The 19018-nt window shown below is 47.8% G+C and overlaps 9 protein-coding genes across 9 annotated transcripts; 6 read left to right on the forward strand and 3 right to left on the reverse strand. All coding sequences in view use genetic code 12, as the record gives it.

The window, feature by feature from the left end:
- Positions 1-848: 848 nt before the first annotated feature.
- CXQ87_002306 (uncharacterized protein) lies at positions 849-2559 on the forward strand (the record flags this gene model as incomplete). Its single annotated transcript, XM_025480820.1, has 3 exons — positions 849-851; positions 884-1264; positions 1285-2559. 3 exons carry the CDS (start codon positions 849-851, stop codon positions 2557-2559), a joined length of 1659 nt encoding a protein of 552 aa, XP_025335120.1.
- A 561-nt stretch (positions 2560-3120) lies between these two features.
- ARP8 (Arp8p) lies at positions 3121-5589 on the forward strand (the record flags this gene model as incomplete). Its single annotated transcript, XM_025480821.1, has 1 exon — positions 3121-5589. The coding sequence occupies one exon, from the start codon at positions 3121-3123 to the stop codon at positions 5587-5589; it is 2469 nt and encodes an 822-aa protein (XP_025335121.1).
- Positions 5590-6608: 1019 nt separating this feature from the next.
- Positions 6609-8248, forward strand: CXQ87_002308 (uncharacterized protein; the record flags this gene model as incomplete). The annotated part of the gene is made up of 2 exons (XM_025480822.1): positions 6609-7579; positions 7873-8248. 2 exons carry the CDS (start codon positions 6609-6611, stop codon positions 8246-8248), a joined length of 1347 nt encoding a protein of 448 aa, XP_025335122.1.
- A 737-nt stretch (positions 8249-8985) lies between these two features.
- On the forward strand, positions 8986-9636 carry CYP5 (peptidylprolyl isomerase family protein; the record flags this gene model as incomplete). The annotated part of the gene is made up of 1 exon (XM_025480823.1): positions 8986-9636. The coding sequence occupies one exon, from the start codon at positions 8986-8988 to the stop codon at positions 9634-9636; it is 651 nt and encodes a 216-aa protein (XP_025335123.1).
- Positions 9637-9912: 276 nt separating this feature from the next.
- On the reverse strand, positions 9913-10746 carry CXQ87_002310 (mediator of RNA polymerase II transcription subunit 6; the record flags this gene model as incomplete). The annotated part of the gene is made up of 1 exon (XM_025480824.1): positions 9913-10746. One exon carries the CDS (start codon positions 10744-10746, stop codon positions 9913-9915), a length of 834 nt encoding a protein of 277 aa, XP_025335124.1.
- A 737-nt stretch (positions 10747-11483) lies between these two features.
- Positions 11484-12038, reverse strand: HNT2 (bis(5'-adenosyl)-triphosphatase; the record flags this gene model as incomplete). Its single annotated transcript, XM_025480825.1, has 1 exon — positions 11484-12038. One exon carries the CDS (start codon positions 12036-12038, stop codon positions 11484-11486), a length of 555 nt encoding a protein of 184 aa, XP_025335125.1.
- A 667-nt stretch (positions 12039-12705) lies between these two features.
- On the reverse strand, positions 12706-13296 carry TSA1B (Tsa1bp; the record flags this gene model as incomplete). The annotated part of the gene is made up of 1 exon (XM_025480826.1): positions 12706-13296. The coding sequence occupies one exon, from the start codon at positions 13294-13296 to the stop codon at positions 12706-12708; it is 591 nt and encodes a 196-aa protein (XP_025335126.1).
- Positions 13297-14744: 1448 nt separating this feature from the next.
- On the forward strand, positions 14745-17093 carry SEC18 (AAA family ATPase; the record flags this gene model as incomplete). The annotated part of the gene is made up of 1 exon (XM_025480827.1): positions 14745-17093. One exon carries the CDS (start codon positions 14745-14747, stop codon positions 17091-17093), a length of 2349 nt encoding a protein of 782 aa, XP_025335127.1.
- Positions 17094-17535: 442 nt separating this feature from the next.
- CXQ87_002314 (uncharacterized protein) lies at positions 17536-19017 on the forward strand (the record flags this gene model as incomplete). Its single annotated transcript, XM_025480828.1, has 1 exon — positions 17536-19017. One exon carries the CDS (start codon positions 17536-17538, stop codon positions 19015-19017), a length of 1482 nt encoding a protein of 493 aa, XP_025335128.1.
- Position 19018: the final 1 nt, after the last annotated feature.

Here is a 19018-nt window from a genome sequence, read left to right on the forward strand (position 1 = left end):
ATTTGCTGGAGGTTTTCAAACAGAATGTGAAGCGTCCCTGATTAATTGCTTTTATATTAATTGCTTTTCATAGTAAAAAAAAAATAATCAACTTCAAATGCCTGCTTGCCCGGCTGGGCCTGCGAAAGTTAAAGTGAAAAGTTTATGGCGTCTCGCAGGGTCACTCAGCAGCTGGTCTACCAGGGCCATGGAGGGCTCGAACGGGTCATTTTCTAAATTCTGAAACTCCAAATCCAAATCCATCGAATTCGAATTTCTTTTCTTTCCTTCCTCTGTGTATCTCGTGGGCTTCTAGAATGGTTGCGCTGTAGGCCCTCTGCCTAAACTGTCTTGGCTCGCTGCCTACAGTTGCACAATGGCACAGCAGCTGGACTCATTTACTCCTGGAGACCCAAAATACGTAAATTCATAATTCAACGGATTTCTGAAAATCACCATATTCCCGTCTCTCGCCCAATACACGACTTCACCGTGGCATCACCCTACTCCTTATCGTCCTTTCACGCCCACGCCAGAACGCCAGAAATAGCACGAAGGTGAAGCGAAAAGGCCAACGACAAAAACACATAAACAAAAAACAAATTGTCCTTTTTTGACATTCTCTTCAAATTTTAAAATCCACACGAATCGATTTTCTCCCAAATTGTGTACCGTTGGGGCATCACCTCCTCCTGCTCAGGGCGTCCCACTCCACTTTTGGCCCATTCGCATTCTGCGGCCTGACTCTACTTCTTCTTCCAGACAGCCCTTCATTTCGTGACTCGCCAGCAATTTCCCAAGGCTGAAAAAGCGTCGTTTCTCCTTTTCACTTCAAAAAAAAACCCGTTTTCCAAATTCCTTGCATCGCCATGGTCCGAAGGTGTCCGTCTTGAACCCACCTAAGGACAAGGCCCCAGAGGCCGTGGCGCTCAGACTCAACCTGGAGGTGCTAGCGCTGCTCCGAGGGCTTCAGAAAAAAGGCACCGTGCCCAAGTTGGTGGTGAAAAACGGCCAGTTTGTATGTATCCGTTGGAATCGCTTCTCGTCCATGACTAACCCACAGCTGATCAAAGTAGGCGATCTGCTTGTCTACCCTTGTTCCTCGAGCAACGAGCTGCTCCGGTTCGATATCTACAATGCTAGGGCCAACAGCGCCTACGACTTTGCCGGAACCGTCACGGAACGGCTCAATGTGCTCACAGACCCTCGCCAGATCAAGAACCACCAAAAGGCCCTGTCCAGCCGAAACTGCTGCTTCCAGAGAAGCCCTCCTTCGAGCACGCCCGTAAGCTGTCGCTACATGAGCACGGTCTCTACGCCGTAGACGCCAGGGGAGACGCTTCCACCAAGTTCCTTGCATTGGTCGCTTTGGGCCCCACCACTAGACGAGAGGTCGAGACCCGCATCAACGCCAACGGCCGGATCTCCCCGGCCGAAATGGACCGCTTATTCCTGACTCACACCCAGAGCTATAATCTGTCCATGCCCAGCTCCTCCTTCACCGAAACAGACACATACCCAAGCGTCGCCTTGGGCCTCACAGACACAGACCAGCATCACGACTACGTCATCCTCAAGGACAAGGCATACAAGGACTTGCGTCCGTGGCTGTGCCCGTTCACGCCCTATGAGAGGGCCCTCGTCATTGAAAATGCCCACCACGCCTTGAGCAGACTAGGGTATCTGGATACCCATCCGCTCCGGCGCCGCATCACGGAGAAGCCGCTAGAGAAGGCTGAAGACAAGAAGCCTGCGGCCCTTGGCGGCGGTCTTCTCTCGGCAAAGCCTGGCTCTCCATCTCCAAAGCGCTCTGCCTCTCCTAGAGTGGAGGAGAAGCGCAAGAGACCTCGCAACGACGAGTCTCCATTGAAGCATTCTGCCGAATCGAGTAAGAAGTTTGTGGCCTCGCTGCTGCTGTCCTCGTCTTCGGAAGACGAGAGACACTCCAAGAAGGCCAAGAAGGAGGGCAAACGGTCCAACAGCTCCGGCAGCAACCAGAGCACCTTCAGCAACGCTACTTCTTACACCCTGCCCTCGCTGATCAACGAGGAGCACAATGACGACAACGACCACAGCGAAGATGACATGAAGCTCCTGAGCTTGCCCAGAGCTTCTCCTGCATTGCCTTCCAAACCGGCCCCTACAAGCAACGACAAGCGCCAGCAGTACTACAAGCGATTGGCGCTGAATTTCTACTCAAAGTACCTGGAGTACAAGAACTTGCATGATAGTTTGCTCAAGGACCAGAGCGGCACTACGCAAGAGAAAAAGCGCCGTGTGATGAAGTTGTTCGAAATGCACAATCTTCTCGCCGGTTGGAAGCGCAAGCTTTGGGACTATTACAATGAAAGCAATATGGCGCAAGGCATTATGCATTTGTCTCGTCATAAGAAGACGAATAGCGGCTCTGGTGTCGTTCTGGCGCCGCTGACAGGCCAATTGCAGAGTCAGGACCGGTTCCAGAGGTCAGGAACTGCTAGTCCACAGGTCAGCTACCCCGACCGCTTTGCTGGAAAGCAAAACGGAAAGCGTCCTGTTGAGCAGCGTTCCCCTCGGCCCAAGGTAGCGCTTGACTACTGAGCCCTGATCTACGCGTAATCATACCGCTCTATTGAGGACAGAGAGACTTTTTGACATTTGATGCATAATCTTTGGCTGTTTCAACGACCATAAGACTCTGGGACAGTGATACTGTTGAGAACAGTTCGCAAATCGACACATGGTGTCGCAGCATTATTTACTTATTTCATATATCATACATCGTTTTCCATTATTGAAAATGGAGCGCTCACCCTTCAAAGTGTAGGCAATGGAATGTGTATGAAAATGTCAATTTTCAATAAAGAAATTGCGGAATGTAGCCTAGTCCAACTAGAATAGAGAATGGTCGATCTATAAAAAGAGCATTAAAGCATGGTTTGTTGCCTGACTACACTACAGAGTAGGTCCCTGGTGCATGTTCAACAGATAAGATATCGTCATTTAGCATTCAATTAGACATCATCATTTAGCATTCAATTAGATCCATTTTTATCCTCAACATTTACCTCTCCCGGCTACTTTTGTCTCACCCTCACCACTACTTTGCAGCCAGTTCGCGATATCAGTGTTGAAAAAACACCTCCACCAACTCAACAGATCATGGACCATTCGGCAACACCTGCCGTAAAAGAAGAGGAGGACGAACACTTGGCTTTGCCTTCGTCGCCAGCACCGGCAAATAACACCGAGGAGGCGACCGCTGGCTCTCCTGAGAAGGAGAAGGCGAATTCCAACGAAGACGAACAGGATAAGAAGAAGCGCAAAACAGCGGCCAAAACAACAAAAAAGCCTTCAGAAGAGGTGTTACAGCGGCGTCGAGAGGGCCGTATTAAGGCGGCGGCCACAATCGCTCAGAACTTGAAGAAAACTGGAATTGGCCGTTTCGAAGAGCACAACGGCTTCAAGCTCACTGCTGTAAAGACAGTGCCGTTGATCAACCAGAAGAACTACTTTGCAGAGTACTTGAAGAAAGATGAGCAGGCTACGTTGATCCGAAACTGGCGTAACGAGAAGCTGAGTCTTCTGAAACCCAAGAGCGCCAACTCCGACAAGAAAACGGAGGAAGATGACGAGGACGAAGACGACGATGACGATAACGACAACGACGAAAATGATGAAGAAGAAACCGAAAACGGTGGCTCTAGAGTGAAGAAAGCAGGACACGATACCATTGTGCTCCAGCCTGGATCTTCCTTTATCCGCTTGGGTCGAGCCACTGATCCTACTCCTGTCGCTGTTCCCGCCGTCGTTGCCTTTAAAAGAAAGCTTGCAGAAAAAAGCCATCAGAAATTGCCTTTGAGAAGAATTGTCGATGGTGAAGTCGATTTTGGTGAACACTTTGAGGAATTGAAGGGTATTGTAACCAAGGACTTCAAGGCCAGAATGAGATACTACAAGCGCCGCGTACAGCCCAACTCCCGAGATCAGGCCGCTGAGTTCAACAGTAAGCAAAGAGGAGAGCCTATCGACGTGAACAACGAGCCCTCGCCCAAGAATTGGTTACCAGAAAACGACGAACTTCTCAACAACGAATTCATTGCCGGCGCTCCCGCCTTGGATATTCCCATCAGCGAGTCTTTCGACGAATGGCATCACCGTTTTCCCATTGTCAATGGTACGTTCAATCAAAGCACAGCGGACTACCTGTCTCCTCAGGAGCTCTTTGGTGATGTGACTCGTCTCACCCAAGCTGCTTTGGAGCAAATCAATGTTGGAAAAAGCCCGCAGGAATTGGCAAATCTCAAGTGCTTGCTTGTGATTCCTGACCTATACGACAAGGCATACGTGGAGACCTGGTGTGATCTTCTTCTTCACTCTGTGTGTTTCGGTAAAGTGGGCATCATTCAGGAAGCCGTCGCAGCTACATTTGGTGCTACTGCCTCTTCGGCTTGTGTCGTTGATGTTGGTTCCGAAATGACCACCATTTCTTGCGTTGATGAAGGTATGATCATCAACGACTCCAGAATCCGTCTTGACTACGGCGGCAAGCACGTCACTGAGACTCTCACAAAGCTACTATTGCAACAAAAATTTCCATACCAGGACATTGATTTAAGCTCCTTCAATGATGACTGGCAATTGGCTGAGGCCATCAAACACGAGTACGGTACATTTAATGACGCAGACATCGCCGTACAACTTTATGACTTCTACAAGAAAAAGCCCGGAAAGCAAACAGAGAAGTATTTGTTCAAGGTTTACGATGAGGTGATGCTAGCGCCTCTTGGGCTCTTCTACCCCGACATATTTGGCATTCCCAAAGAGCATAGGGAAAGGCCATTGCTTCCTGAATCTTTTGATCAGTATACTGGTGAGCCTAACAATCCCTACTCCAAAGCACACGAAAACTTACAAGCGGGTCATGCCTACTCAGATATGACAGATGAGGCATTATTGGTAAAGCTTGCAGAGGAAAAGGCTAATCTGAAACAGGCCAGTGCTCCAAAAGCATTGAACACACAGGGTCAGATTGACACTCTGCTGCCTGTTATAGCGCCTCTTGATAAGGCCATCATCGAATCTATCACCAACGCTGGTATTGCTACGGATTTTGGCAAAGCTAGAAAGCTTTATGACAACTTGCTCGTTGTTGGCGGAGGTTTGGCCAAATTCGATAACTTCGATGTTCTTCTCAATGACAGAATCAACATCTGGCGGCCCAAGTTCTTGTCGTCCAGTGCCTTGGATGATGTTCTCACATACGTCAGCAAAGAGAAGGACAAGATGGACAATAAGCGCAAGCAATTGATCGAAGAGGCCAAGAAGAAAAAGAAGGGAGGTCTGTCGTCTGATGATGTGGAGTTGACGGAGGAGGAACTCGATGCCATTGACAGCGAAACACAGCTTTACGTGGATCTTGATCGTGCTGATGGACTCAGTGATCAAGGTCTGGTTGTGGCTGTGAATGTGCTCCCGCCTCCAAAGGAGTACGATCCAAGAGAATTGACATGGAAGGGAGCGAGTGTTTTTGGGCGCTTGAAGGTGGCCAACGAGATGTGGATCACCTCGGCAGACTGGGAGCTTCTCAACTCGCGGACGCTCTACTACAAGAGTTTGTTCAACTATTAAAAGATAGATACGGTATGAGGAAATTGGATGTAGAATAGCAGCACGCTGGGTAATGGCAGCTATGGTTTCGGACAAGACAATGGCATTGTATTGCCATTATACTCGGAGTTCAAGAAACCAGTTGAGGAACGATGGCCCTAAAACGAGATATACAGAGATTTATTACAGATGTTGGCACCTGTTTAGGAAACACATTGCATCAGCTCTTGTCGAGTAGGAGAGTCCTAGAAGAAGTTGTCAGAGTCAATATCGCAAGAAACCCAAAGCCGATCTGAAAGTCTACATGTTTCCACCAATACTCAATCGGACTGCTACACATCTCAATTGGCTGAAGCGAGAAGTCCGACTGATCCACTGTGGTCAATTGAAAATTTCAGAGATGCATTTTTCAGTGAAGTAGAAAAACTAAGAATTTTTAAATCAACCTTTGATCTGGACTCCAGACAGCACGCGTGGAGATTCAACGGTTTCATTTTTTTTTTTTTTTTTTTTTCTGACTTCTGGTACTCCGACATGCCCCGGTGCGTTAAACGCTCAGAGGACACACCGAAGGGCGCCACGAGTTCTGGTTTTTTCAATTATCTTCACTAAATTAAGAATTCCAAAAACTGTAAAATTCATATTCGTAAAAATTCAATTCAAGAACGCATGGATCAATTGCCGTGCCCAAGTCCGGCTGCTCAATGCATTTTCGGGAAAACTGTTATTCCCCTTTCTGCCACAGGTTTTGCACCCATCCTCGGTGCGGAAAAGCCCACACGTTTTACACTGACTCCGGCACCACTTGACTCCGTTTGACTCTGACGAAACCAGCATGACTTCTACACCTCCCGCTGCCATCGCCCTACAATTCCCCAATTCCAACCCTCCCAAAACCTCCGTCGTAGCCTGCCCGGGGAGAACCGCGGCCTCGGGGTTTCCAGGGAGTCGCGGTGCACGGGCCCATTGGCGGAGACTATACGCCCGACAAAAACGAGAAAACCAACGAAGTTAACAACAACCTCATTCACAAATCAACCATGTTGTCCAAGCAGTTTGCCCGTGGCTTCGCCTCCACCGCCCCCGCTAAAAACTACGCCCTGACCATCAAAAACTTGAAGGTCAACGCGGACACCAAGGTGATCTACCAGGGCTTCACCGGAAGACAAGGTACTTTCCACGCTGAACAGGCCATTGCTTACGGTACCAAGGTCGTCGGTGGTACCAACCCCAAAAAGGCCGGTACTGAGCACTTGGGCAAGCCAGTTTTCGCTACTGTCAAGGACGCCATCAAGGAGACCGGTGCCAACGCTACCGGTATCTTTGTGCCACCTTCCATTGCCGCTGGTGCTATTGAGGAGGCCATTGAGGCCGAGATCGACTTGGCTGTGGCCATCACTGAGGGTATTCCCCAGCACGACATGTTGAGAATTGCCCAGATCTTGAAGACCCAGTCCAAGACCAGATTGGTCGGTCCTAACTGTCCCGGTTTGATTGCCCCAGAGCAGTGCAAGATCGGTATCATGCCTTCCCACATCCACAAGAGAGGTAGAGTTGGTATCATCTCCAAGTCCGGTACCTTGACCTACGAGGCCGTTGCCCAGACCACCCAGGTTGGTTTGGGTCAGTCCTTGGTCATTGGTATGGGTGGTGACCCATTCCCAGGTACCAACTTCATTGACGCCTTGACCTTGTTCTTGAACGACCCTGAGACTGAGGGTATCATCGTGATTGGTGAGATTGGTGGTACCGCCGAGGAGGATGCCTCCGAGTTCTTGAAGCAGCACAACTTGACCAGACCAGAGGGCCCTAAGCCAGTTGTGTCCTTCATTGCCGGTGTTTCTGCTCCACCAGGTAGAAGAATGGGTCACGCCGGTGCCATTGTTGCTGGCGGTAAGGGTGACGCCAACTCCAAGATCACTGCTTTGGAGTCTGCCGGTGTTGTCGTCGAGAAGTCCCCCGCTAGATTGGGTAACTCCTTGTTGCAGGAGTTCAAGAACAAGGGCTTGTTGTAGTTCCATAGAATACATTAGCAGCACTGCTGCAGCGAAGAATTCCATGTAGACTCTGGCTTAACCATCCTAGTACTTAGCACTGATTTGAGCGCGGCACTACCTAGTATTGAAAAATTTAGTACTGAGCGCTTCAACATCAACTAGCCCACATGTTTGCATTTTCAGCTTTGAAAAGCCTGGCCCGCCGAATTCTCCCGGTGAGTCGGCCGGTTTTTCTCCACCAGACCCCCTTTTCTGCATCTCAAACGGCCGTCTCTAGGTTGTTTTCCACTTCACCCCAGGTATTCAGGATCAACACTTCCACCAGAACAAAGGAGAATGTTCACGATTTGGAAACGTTCCTCAAGTTGATCGGAAGAAACTCCATCGAGCATTTGGACGCATTCGAGGGCGATTTGGAGAAGTTCCTTGGTACCTCCTCCAAGCAGATGAAGAAAATGGGCATCGACACCGCTCCCAGGCGATACTTACTAAGATGGAGACACAAGTTTGTCAATGACTTGGAGCCTTTGAGGGAGCACAAGAAGGGCCGTAAGACGAACGGTGGTGAGAGAAACGCCAGATTGGTGAAAGCGAAGAGAAAGGCCTTGGAGAGGCTTGAAGAGAAGGAGAAGTGGGCCTCATCCGAACAGGCAGCTGAGGAGAAGGGCGAGAGAGAATTTTAATTGTACATAGAAATCAACGGACGAAGGACAGGGTTGTAAGGAGATGTGGTGTGCTTGTGCTTGAGGAGGAAGTTTTATCCATATTCATTGTGCATTGTAAGAATGAGTCAACTGATCTTGAAAGTTCGAAGATATACGTTTTCCCTAAAATGTTTTCTAAATTTGAAATTGACCTCTCGAGTGTGGTCTATAGTATACCATGGACTGGTTTATTGTAGTCTTCATCACTGGCAGAAGATGAATCGCTTCACGACAATGAAAGATGATTGAATCGGGGAAAAATTGAAGCCGTATATTGATATTTCACTTCATTTATGCTCCCAGCCTGAGTCCAACATGCTTGCTTTCTCTGCTCGCCTTAAAAGTTGTGTGATCAATGGTAGCAAATCACATACAACAGCAATTGGTACACCGACCATTTCATTTGAAGGACGCAATCAATTGTGATTCATCCAGAGAGTCAATTATGCTAGCACGACTTTTACGAAACGACATGGCGATGCAGCGCAACACCTTCTGGTGTACTGAGCATCCACCTTCACTAGTTCCACATATCATTCTCCAGGAGCCATCAACATACGTTTCAATAAAAAAGTGATTGATCATCTAGCTTTTCCATCAAATTTGCCTCTTCAATGCCCACCTCATCTTGTGGCGGCATTTGCAGCCAGACCTGCCTCTGGCGCGCAGTTGGAGCCACGCATCAATCTCGTCTTTCTCGTTTCTTCCACTTCACCATGATGAAAGCCTTCACTTTTGCTGCGATCATCGCCACGATTTTTGCATTCTTCAAGCTCGTTGCTGCCGGTGGCGACTTGCCAGAAAACCCTCCATTCACCAGCAAGGTCTACTTTGACATTGAGGAGGAGGGTGAGCACATTGGTAGAATCACCATTGGTTTGTTCGGCACTGTTGTGCCCAAGACCGCTGAAAACTTCAGACAATTGGCCATCTCCGAAGACCCTAAGTTCGGTTACACCGGTTCTATCTTCCACAGAATCATCCCCAAGTTCATGCTCCAGGGTGGTGACTTCGAGACCGGTAAGGGCTTTGGTGGCAAGTCCATCTACGGTGGTAAGTTCGACGACGAGAACTTCGAGTTGAAGCACGACAGACCTTACAGATTGTCGATGGCCAACGCCGGCCGTAACACCAATGGTTCGCAGTTTTTCATCACCACTGTCTTGACCCCATGGTTGAACAACGCCCACGTTGTCTTCGGTGAGGTTATCGACGGTAAGGACGTTGTTGACTACATGGAGAAGGTAAAGACCGCTTACGGTGACAGACCCAAGAAGGAGTTGAAGATCGCCGCTGCCGGTGAGCTTGAGCTCACCAAGGAGGAGAAGGCCGCCAAGGAGTCTGCTGTCAAGAAGGACGAGCTTTGAGTGTTGCAGAATTATCTTTTTCTATAGGCTTAACGCGTTGTAAGTATTATCTGCTAGCTGTAGGGAGACAAGTTGATTGACTTCGTCTGGGCAATTGCTAGGAATTTGAGATGACGTGAGATTTGTGAGAGGGTCCTGGTCATTATCTTATGAGAAGCTTTCATATCGCCTCTTCTGAATTACTGTGGTTGGTGGAGATATTTCTTCTTCGTTCCTCGCAAATTGTTGCCATCAAGGCAACAAGATCAATCATCAATCATTTGTTGACGCCCTCTCTTAATCATCATCATCATCATCATTGAGATTAAGCTTGAGTCCAAGCAGCTCTACTGTGCTGCCCTTCCCGTACAAAGGAATATCGTCCAAATACATATTCTCGTTGTTGGAGGCCATTACCGTGCTGAGCAAATTATTAAATGCAGTGGCAGAGACCTCGCTGTTTACGTTGGAAACATTGCTCATGATGGAGCCCAGGCCAGGTTCTCCGTTGGTGCCTTGTTGAGCTGTACCTGGAGTTGGGGTAGGGAACAGCGGAGTAGCCGTGTTTTGACCACTAATATTCGTAGTAGAAGGAAGTGCAGAGGGCGGGTTCGTGTTGATTTTCTTTTCTGTAGTCCCAGCAGAATCCTTTTCTGAAGGGTAAATGTGCCCACCCTCCGAAATGCTGAAGTTTGTCATGTTGTTGAGCAAATCGATGGATTTGCGCATCAGCAAGACGCTTGAAAGAAGCCTAGCGCTGAGTATATCGTAGATTTTAGGTGCTTGGTACACGTTGGCGCCGATAATATAGTAATCTTGCTCTGTTCTGGTTGTGTTGGGGTCTAGTCTGCGTTGCTTTCTGACGATCCAGAAATCAGGCTCTCTGACGTAGGCCACGACAAACTCGATGCCTACCATTTCACTGAGTTTCAGCTGCATGTATTTCTGTGGGTGTATGTTTGGAGGGATCTGTTGGAACTGAAACTGCATTCGTAGAACTTGGTTACTTGAAGTTCTGTCGTAAAATGGCAGCTCAGCAAAATAGTCAAGCACATTGCCTGAGTGGAGACCAAACTGTTGGATCCATTCAGGGGATTTCCACTGGATTTCATCAAGCGGTTCGGTGGACATGATTAATGAATGAACTAATGTGTTGATGGTTTATGATATAGGCGCGCTTCAGTTGTAGATAGACAGAACTCGCAAGACTTAGAGAATAGTTGAAAGTTGTGAAGAGTCGAGAAAAATTGAATAATAAAAATAAATTCGAAAAGAAGGTTGTTTCAACAATTGAATCAAAGTGGGCCTTTTTTTACAAGGACCAAAGATGTCAAACTGCTGCATGGTTGAAGATTACGTTACTTTGCTGTAATCGAGATACATCCTGGGTTGTATTACTGTAAAGTCTATTTCAATTCTTTGCAGCAACTGGCTTATAGCACATCATACTATGAAGCGATAAAAGTCACATTTGTGTCCCCGAGAGCCTTGCAGTACTTCGCTTTACAGGCTTCAAAATGGCTGCAAAATGTTACTTGTAGGGCACCAAAGAGTAGGTAATAACAATGGAGTGAACGGAATCTGGAAAAGACGCCCTTTTCTCTTCTTGCTTATATCCTTTCCCAAGAAAAAGAAAGAACTATCTTCCTGAGGCAAGATGGAGTATGAATACCATATCGAAGTGCCGGACTGAACGATACCTCCTGCTCCCACTAGGACCACCAAAGCTACGGGAGAAAAATCATTTCAATTCATTTTACCGGTAATCTTCAATTCTAGATCTATAAAAGTCTATGGCTGGCGGCCGTGCAAGTCAATTGCATCAAAGCCCACCAGAGCAGTCAGAACCCCAGGCCCTAGTCACGTCATCAAAACTTCTCCTCTCCCTTAACCAACTCCTGCTGGTACTTTTCAAGCTCTGCCTTCAAGTACTCAGCTTCCTTGCTCATGACCTCCTCAGTCCTGGGCTCTCTAGAATCGTCATCTGGTGCTTTGAACGCACCGTCTTTTTGGAATTGCGCCTTACGAGCAAAGAAGTCCTTGTAGGCCGCCTCCAAGTCGATTTTCTCCAATCTCAGGTATATTCCATCGCCGTAACCGTCTGTCTTGAAACGAGGAATCAAGTGAGTGTGGAGATGAGGAACCAGCTGGCCGGCTTCGGGTCCGTCTTGGATGGCAATGTTGAGTGCATCCGCTTTGTAAACCTTTCTTATGAGTCCCTGTATGAGCTGCAACGATGTCATGTAGTCCAGCGACTCAGATGGAGTCAAGTCACCAAAACGAAGAGCAGTGGTTCTCAAGGGCACCACGAGAACGTGACCCGGAACTAGCGGTTTGAGGTTGACTAATGCATAGGTATATTTGGATCTGAAGAAGACCTGTGAGTCCACAGCGAACTGGTAGAATAATGTTTCTTTGGTCATGGTGGTGATAACCTCTATATTCGCGATTGCGATGTAGTTTTGAGTGATATGCTGTTGTGAGGTATGGGTACTGAGCTTTGGTAGAATCGGGTATTTCAATATTATAGGATTATTCTTGAAGATGAAGGATATAGGGTTCAATGGGTATTTTTAGGTTTGCTTGTGTTTTGGGTCGGAGTAACTCTCAGTGGTTGCAAATGTAACCGCATCGGTGTGATAGAGATCAAAGAGGAGCTTCTAAAGAAAAAAATTATGGTTGGGATGACGTGGATCTGACCAATTCGGGTTTGTTAAGCGATTGATAACTCAACCATTTTCTGTAAATGACTCAATTGTTCGAGTAGTGTGATACCTTGTTGGTGGTGCTCATCAGATTATACCAATTGTAAACCATCAACCAAAGAAAAACCATTCAATGTCGAGCTTTAACCAGATTAAACCAGATTTAAGAAAGCTGCATCGCCAAAATGTACTCAATGGCTCAAATTTCCAACCTTTCACGTCCACCAATCAGATGAGCGTGCCAAGTGAAAAATGTCTAACCTTCATGGTCACAACAACATGGCAGTGGTAGCATCCATCAAAATATCCTGTTATCTTACCAATTCATCATCTCATCTACAATTCCCATAATTAGAGCCGTGGCATTAGTCTATAAACTGTGAACTTACTTGTTCACCTTGCCGAAGTACTCCTTGGAGTTCTTCACGTCAGGCTTGATGGTCTCAGCACCCTCGGACCAGTTGGCAGGGCAGACCTCACCGTACTTCTCAGTGAACTGGAAGGCATCAACCAATCTCAAGGACTCGTCGACGGATCTACCGACAGGCAAGTCGTTGATGGTGATCTGTCTCAAGACACCCTTAGGGTCAATGAGGAAGATACCTCTGAGGGCAACACCCTCCTCCTCGATCAACACACCGTAGTCTCTGGAGAGAGAGTGGTTGGTGTCAGCGAGCAATGGGATGTTGACTGGGCCCAAGCCACCGTCCTTTCTAGCAACGTTGGTCCAGGCAAGGAGGGAGTACTCAGAGTCGGTGGAGGCGAACAAAACCTCAACGTCCTTCTCAGCAAACTTCTTGACAGCGTCAGAGTAAGCGATGATCTCAGTTGGGCACACGAAAGTGAAGGCCAATGGGATGAAGGCCAAAAGGACCCACTTGCCCTTGTACTGCTCGAGGGAGACCTCCTCGAAAACACCGTCGACGACGGCGGTCTTCTTGAAAGATGGGGCTGGCTTCTGGATTACGGCGGACATTTCTATAATCTATGAGGAAAAATGGCTGCGAAACGGTGTGGCTTTATATGCCTCGGTGCGAATCTAGACGTCCGCTTTCTTACTAACTTTGGACCACGGTGGGTCTTGTGTGCAGTACACACGGCTTGTTCAGGCCAGCGTATTCCCACCAGTTTCCAATAAATCCAAAAAAAATTGCCAGCATCGTCTGATTCGGCTTTTTGCGACCCCAGCGATGCCAATTTTCCACCCAAAAACGCCTCCTGAACGCTCCCCTACATGACGCCACAGTAACCGCGGCAGAATCGATCCACCACAGTGGTTCAAGTCCGATCGCGGTAGCATGTGAGCCATCCCTTAGTCCAGGGTCGGTGATTAGATAAGCGTGAAGGTGGCGCTTAAAAAGGACAATGGATGCGGGCTGATAAAGCGGAACGGTCCAGGGCCCGGGGGTTTTAGGATTTTTTGGAATAAACGATCGGGAGGTTCAGGAAGGCCATGGAAGCTTGTGGAAAGGCAGTGGTGAGATTTTGGAACAAGAGAGATGAGGGTTGATTTTGATGATTTAAAGATTTCAAAAATTCAAAGTCGTTTTGATGATTATGAAATTCTGAAATTTTTCAGTCACTGTGGTACTGACAAATCAGGTCTGAGCTGGACGGTAACGCGCCACAGGCTGTGTTGGATAGGGGCGCGACAATGTCGTCGCTGCCTCAGCATACCCCGAGTCAATTCGACCAAATTGCGTTGAATTGCAGAGAAATTTTATTTAGACTCTGAAGATTGCGGGGTGTAATTTTCAGAAGATTTGGAGTAGTCTTGGCGGAGATACACGAGGCTCTGCTGAGGCTGCGACGACATTTTTGCAACCACCATATGGGCCCACGAGGCGCCACTGGGGTGTTAACGCAAACGGCACATGAACCGGAATGTGAATTCGTTTTTGTGACTTACTTTGCGATCGGTCATCGAAGTTTGGCTTTTAGTTAAGGCCGAGACAGTATGGCAGCTTCCACTATAGGCTGAATCGTCTAAAGGTGAGAATGTTCCTCTGTGGCTCTGTATTGTGAAATACCAAGAATAAGCCGCATGTCCAGTACATAGGGCTTTACCCGTTTCCTTGGCCGTCGTGGCATTTTGAATGCAATGTATTTCAGGAATTGCTAAAGCCGGGGCGACGTGAGCTTTTAGAGTTTGCATTAATCTTCTAAGAATGTGGGAGCTTTTAAACGCATAGAGATGTTCCCCAATACCTTGGGACAGTATAACGATGTACAGGTCTGCAATTTACCACTTACAACAAAAGCAATACTTGCCATTCATTTTCGACAAAAATAATTATCTGTCTCCCATAATAAAAACCCAGCCTTCAGGTTTCCCAATCCTTCTTTTGCAAAACCCGTTATCACGTGCCAGATCACGTGCACTATGACCTTGTATATCGCCAGGCAAGCTCACTACTAACTACCATGATGGAGAAACTAGGCTTCCACAGAGTACTGAACAACCCCGGTCCGGGTAATCCGGCTATCCACCACAATCAAGCGCCGCCCAAGGTGCCTCAGGTCACGCCTTTCAAAAAGCAGCTCAAGGTCGATAATGCTCCAGGAAACCAGGTTGCGTTGGCCAACTTGATCGCAGTGAATCCAGATGATTTCCCAGAAGCCCACAACAACCAGCACGTTTTGTTGGAAAAGACTTTCGTCTACAGCATTCAGAAAACTCCAGATCAACCAAGAGGTACTGTCGGTTTGGCTGGACATGTGAGAAAATGGTGCAAAACGTCTTTGGGACAGCCTGTCACGCTTGAATCGTTCAACATCTTTGAGAAGCTGGGCGACAACACGCATTACCTCGGAGAAGTCGATTTTGTGATTGATTTCCTTTCGGCCGGTAAGGCTAGGGATGTGCATCTCAGCGAGGAGAAGCTTGTGGAGGTGTTCAAGGGAAGATTCGAGAACCAGATCTTGCAACCTACACAGCCGATCGTGATGGATTTCGAGGGCTACATCTTTTTGGTGATTGTACACGGCGCCCAGGTGCTCAATTTGTCTCAATTGGGCAACACCGAGAGATTGATGTCGGAGGACTTGTCCACCAAAGGCATTTTGATGAACAGCACCAACATCAACTTCTTCGGCGCCGAGAACACCAAGATCAATTTGATCAAGAAGAAGGGCGCTAAGACATCCATGGCCAACAAGCCAAGAGCTAACCCTATCATCAACCCTGACTTCAAATTGGAGAACATGGGCATTGGTGGTTTGGACACCGAGTTCCAGCAGATCTTCCGTAGAGCTTTCGCCTCGCGTATCATTTCTCCAGATCTTGTGGAGAATTTGGGATTGCGTCACGTCAAGGGTCTTTTGCTTTACGGTCCTCCTGGTACTGGTAAGACATTGATTGCTCGTCAGATCGGTAAGATGTTGAATGTGAGAGAGCCCAAGATCGTCAATGGTCCCGAAATGCTTTCCAAGTACGTTGGTTCTTCCGAAGAGAACATTAGAAACTTGTTCAAGGACGCTGAACAGGAGTACAAGGCCAAGGGCGAGAACTCTCAATTGCACATTATCATCTTTGACGAATTGGACTCGGTTTTCAAGCAGAGAGGTGGTGGCCGTAGTGACGGTACCGGTGTGGGTGACAACGTTGTCAACCAGCTTTTGGCCAAGATGGACGGTGTGGACCAGTTGAACAATATTTTGATTATCGGTATGACTAACCGTTTGGACTTGATTGATAATGCTCTTTTGCGTCCTGGTCGTTTCGAAATCCAGATTGAGATCTCTTTGCCTGACGAGAAGGGCCGTAAGGAGATTTTGTTGATTCACACCAAGAAGATGAAGGACAATGATTTGTTGGCCGACGACGTTGACTTTGATGAGTTGGCTAACTCAACCAAGAACTTCACTGGTGCTGAATTGGAGGGTTTGGTCAATTCTGCGTCTTCCTTTGCCATCAACCAATACACCAAGAGCGAGAACATTGCCAAGGTCGACCAGAACATTGCTAAGATGAAGTTGACGAGAAACGAGTTCCTTCTCGCTCTCAATGAAGTCAAGCCCGCCTTCGGTGTGAACGAGGAGGACTTGAACTTGAACTTCCCTTATGGTGTTATTGAATACAACAAGCGCGTGCACTCTGTGTTTGACCGTTTGACTTCTTACATCGAGGAGGTTAAGAATTCTGACACCGAGAGACTCATCAGTGTATTGTTGCACGGTGAGCCTGGTGTCGGTAAGACAGCTATTGCATCCATGATGGCGCTCAAGTCAGACTTCCCATACATCAAAATGCTCAGTGCTGAGAACTTGGTGGGCATGTCGGAGGCAATGAAGATCGCTACTATTGACAACACTTTCAGAGATGTCTACAAGTCGCCACTTAACGTCTTGGTGATTGATAAGATTGAGACTTTGATCAATTACGTCCCTATTGGTCCTCGTTTCTCCAACGATATCTTGCAAATGTTGATTGTCAACTTGAACAAGAAGCCACCTGGAGGCAGAAGATTGCTCATCATCGGTACCACCTCCCAATACTCCGTGTTGAAGCACATGAGTTTAGTAGAGAACTTCACCAAGACGATCGAAATGAAGAAGATCACCGAGATCAGCGAGGTCCGTGTGGTGTTCGACGAGATGAACTTCATGGAGCCTAACCAGCGCGAGCAGGTGCTCGAACAGTTGAGCCGCTACGGTGACGGCCGTGTTGAGATTGGCATCAAAAAGTTGATCCAGGTGATGAACAATTGCAAGTACCTCAATGCCGATGTCAACCTGGCAGTGGAGAACATTCTCGAGGCTCAGGTTCAATAAGCGAGCATGTCACTACACAAGTTGCGGTGACGACCAAAATTGCACAAACATAGCAGAATCCAACCGCAATGAATAGACGTTTTATTTTATGAATCCATTTGTCACATTTCAAATTGTGTCTGACTTTATGCTAGACCAAAGGACCCTTTTCGCGGGGGTCCTGCGTCGCTAAGATAAGCGGCCTAGGTGTGCAGAAGATCGCTGTGATCTACCACTGAAATGGGCGACTTCGCCAAACTGGGAATACAACCCCTAAAAATCACATATATTCTTTCAGAATATTTAGCGCCGATTGCACTTTCTTCCGTTCTCGTAAAAATTTGCAGATTTTTTTAGTAATGCAGCCGTAGAACCTCCTCTCCGACGATCCCTACCATGCATGGTCTGCTTGGCCGCAGTCCAGAACTATATAAACCCACAGATTCCCCCAAAAATGCTCCTCATGTCTGCCCTTCTGGAACACTCCTTCTTTGAACAGGAGTATTTTGCCGGTTTCGGCGTCCACTCCGACACCGACTGGGACGGCATCAGCTTGCCATCTTCACAAACCCTCCTAACTTATCCAAATGTCATGGGGATTTTTCCTCGAGGAAGAGTGTTTTCAAGCTCTCCTCAAGGGTGGATGACCCGTTCTCCAAGGCACTTGCCGCTTCCTCAGGCCTCAAGAGAACGGAGCTACCGGTCTCTGAGCTCGGGTCACTTTTTGTCTGACTACTCTTGTCAGGTCCGTTTGGTGACGGAGGCATTCCAGGGTAAGGATGCCTCTGTTCCTTCTCAAGAAGAGGCCTCAACAAGTTCCACGGAAACCAACTCTGCTCCGCCGATAGACGCGGTGGATGCCTACGTTTCAGGACCTGCTAACAGTAATATTCCTGAGATAACGGTCCCTGACTCTAGGTCTCCCCCTTCCGTTCAATCCGTCAATTTCCCTACCCAAATGTCGCCAGACTCGCAGAAGGAAGTCTTGTTCCCCCAGACACCGCAGCGGACCAACTCCTCGACTATGTTGGGGCACAGTGTGGGGCCTACAACGAGCCAGGCTCCGGAATCTCAACCTACGCCGTGTCCGTGTGGTTACCAGAGTGAAGTGCCTGTTCATTCCCATATCGTCACTCTACAAATCCCGCCACAGCAGGACGAGGTTGCGATTACGCCGGCGGCACAGGGTCCCGTCGATGTCACCTCGCGTTCCAGTCCAGACCTGGAGATGTCGGAGCAGACAAGAGCTTGCAAGGGAATTGACAAAACCCTCAAGAAAAAGCGAGTAATCAGAAACCTTCAGTATCCTAAAGTCCAAAAAGAGCTGCCCTTCGAAGCTAAGGTATTGTCTATGGGGGAGAAGGTTGAAGTGAGGATACGATTTGAGGAGAGGAAGGCATTCTACAAGGTCTACTGTCAATCGCAGGACACCCACGAATACCGCCTTCCCATATTTAGAACTCTCAGCACGTTGCTGCAGATGATGTCCAGTCAGAGGTACTCCTCTCATATCTCAATCAAGGAAGATCCTCACATTTTGGTCATCAAAGAAAGACTGTCCTATCTGGTCAGTCTCAGGCGCTTTGAATCCCGCCTTACGTTTCAACAAATGGCTCACATACTCGGACTCCTGCGGTTCAAAATTACTTTGATCAGGGTGATTGAAGCGATCTTCATCCTTTTGTTTGAGCAATTGTGTGGACTCAAATTAACGAGTCAAAGGTGGACCAAGCTTGAGTCGTCTGAACGTAAAACTATGACAGCTCGTGTTTATCGGTTTTCCAAGCATTATTTCCCAACCATCAACACGACAATACTCGATATAATCATGCGGAGGGCGTCCTACTCGAAAGCCCAGCTCGAGCTCAAAGGTAGAAGGTTGAAGAAGAATAAGTATAAGAAGAGGAAGGATGGGACAAGTCTATTCGACGAGTTTAATTTATGAG

This window comes from Candidozyma duobushaemuli, assembly GCF_002926085.2.
Source record: "Candidozyma duobushaemuli strain B09383 chromosome Unknown B_B09383, whole genome shotgun sequence".
NCBI lineage: Eukaryota > Fungi > Ascomycota > Pichiomycetes > Serinales > Metschnikowiaceae > Candidozyma > Candidozyma duobushaemuli.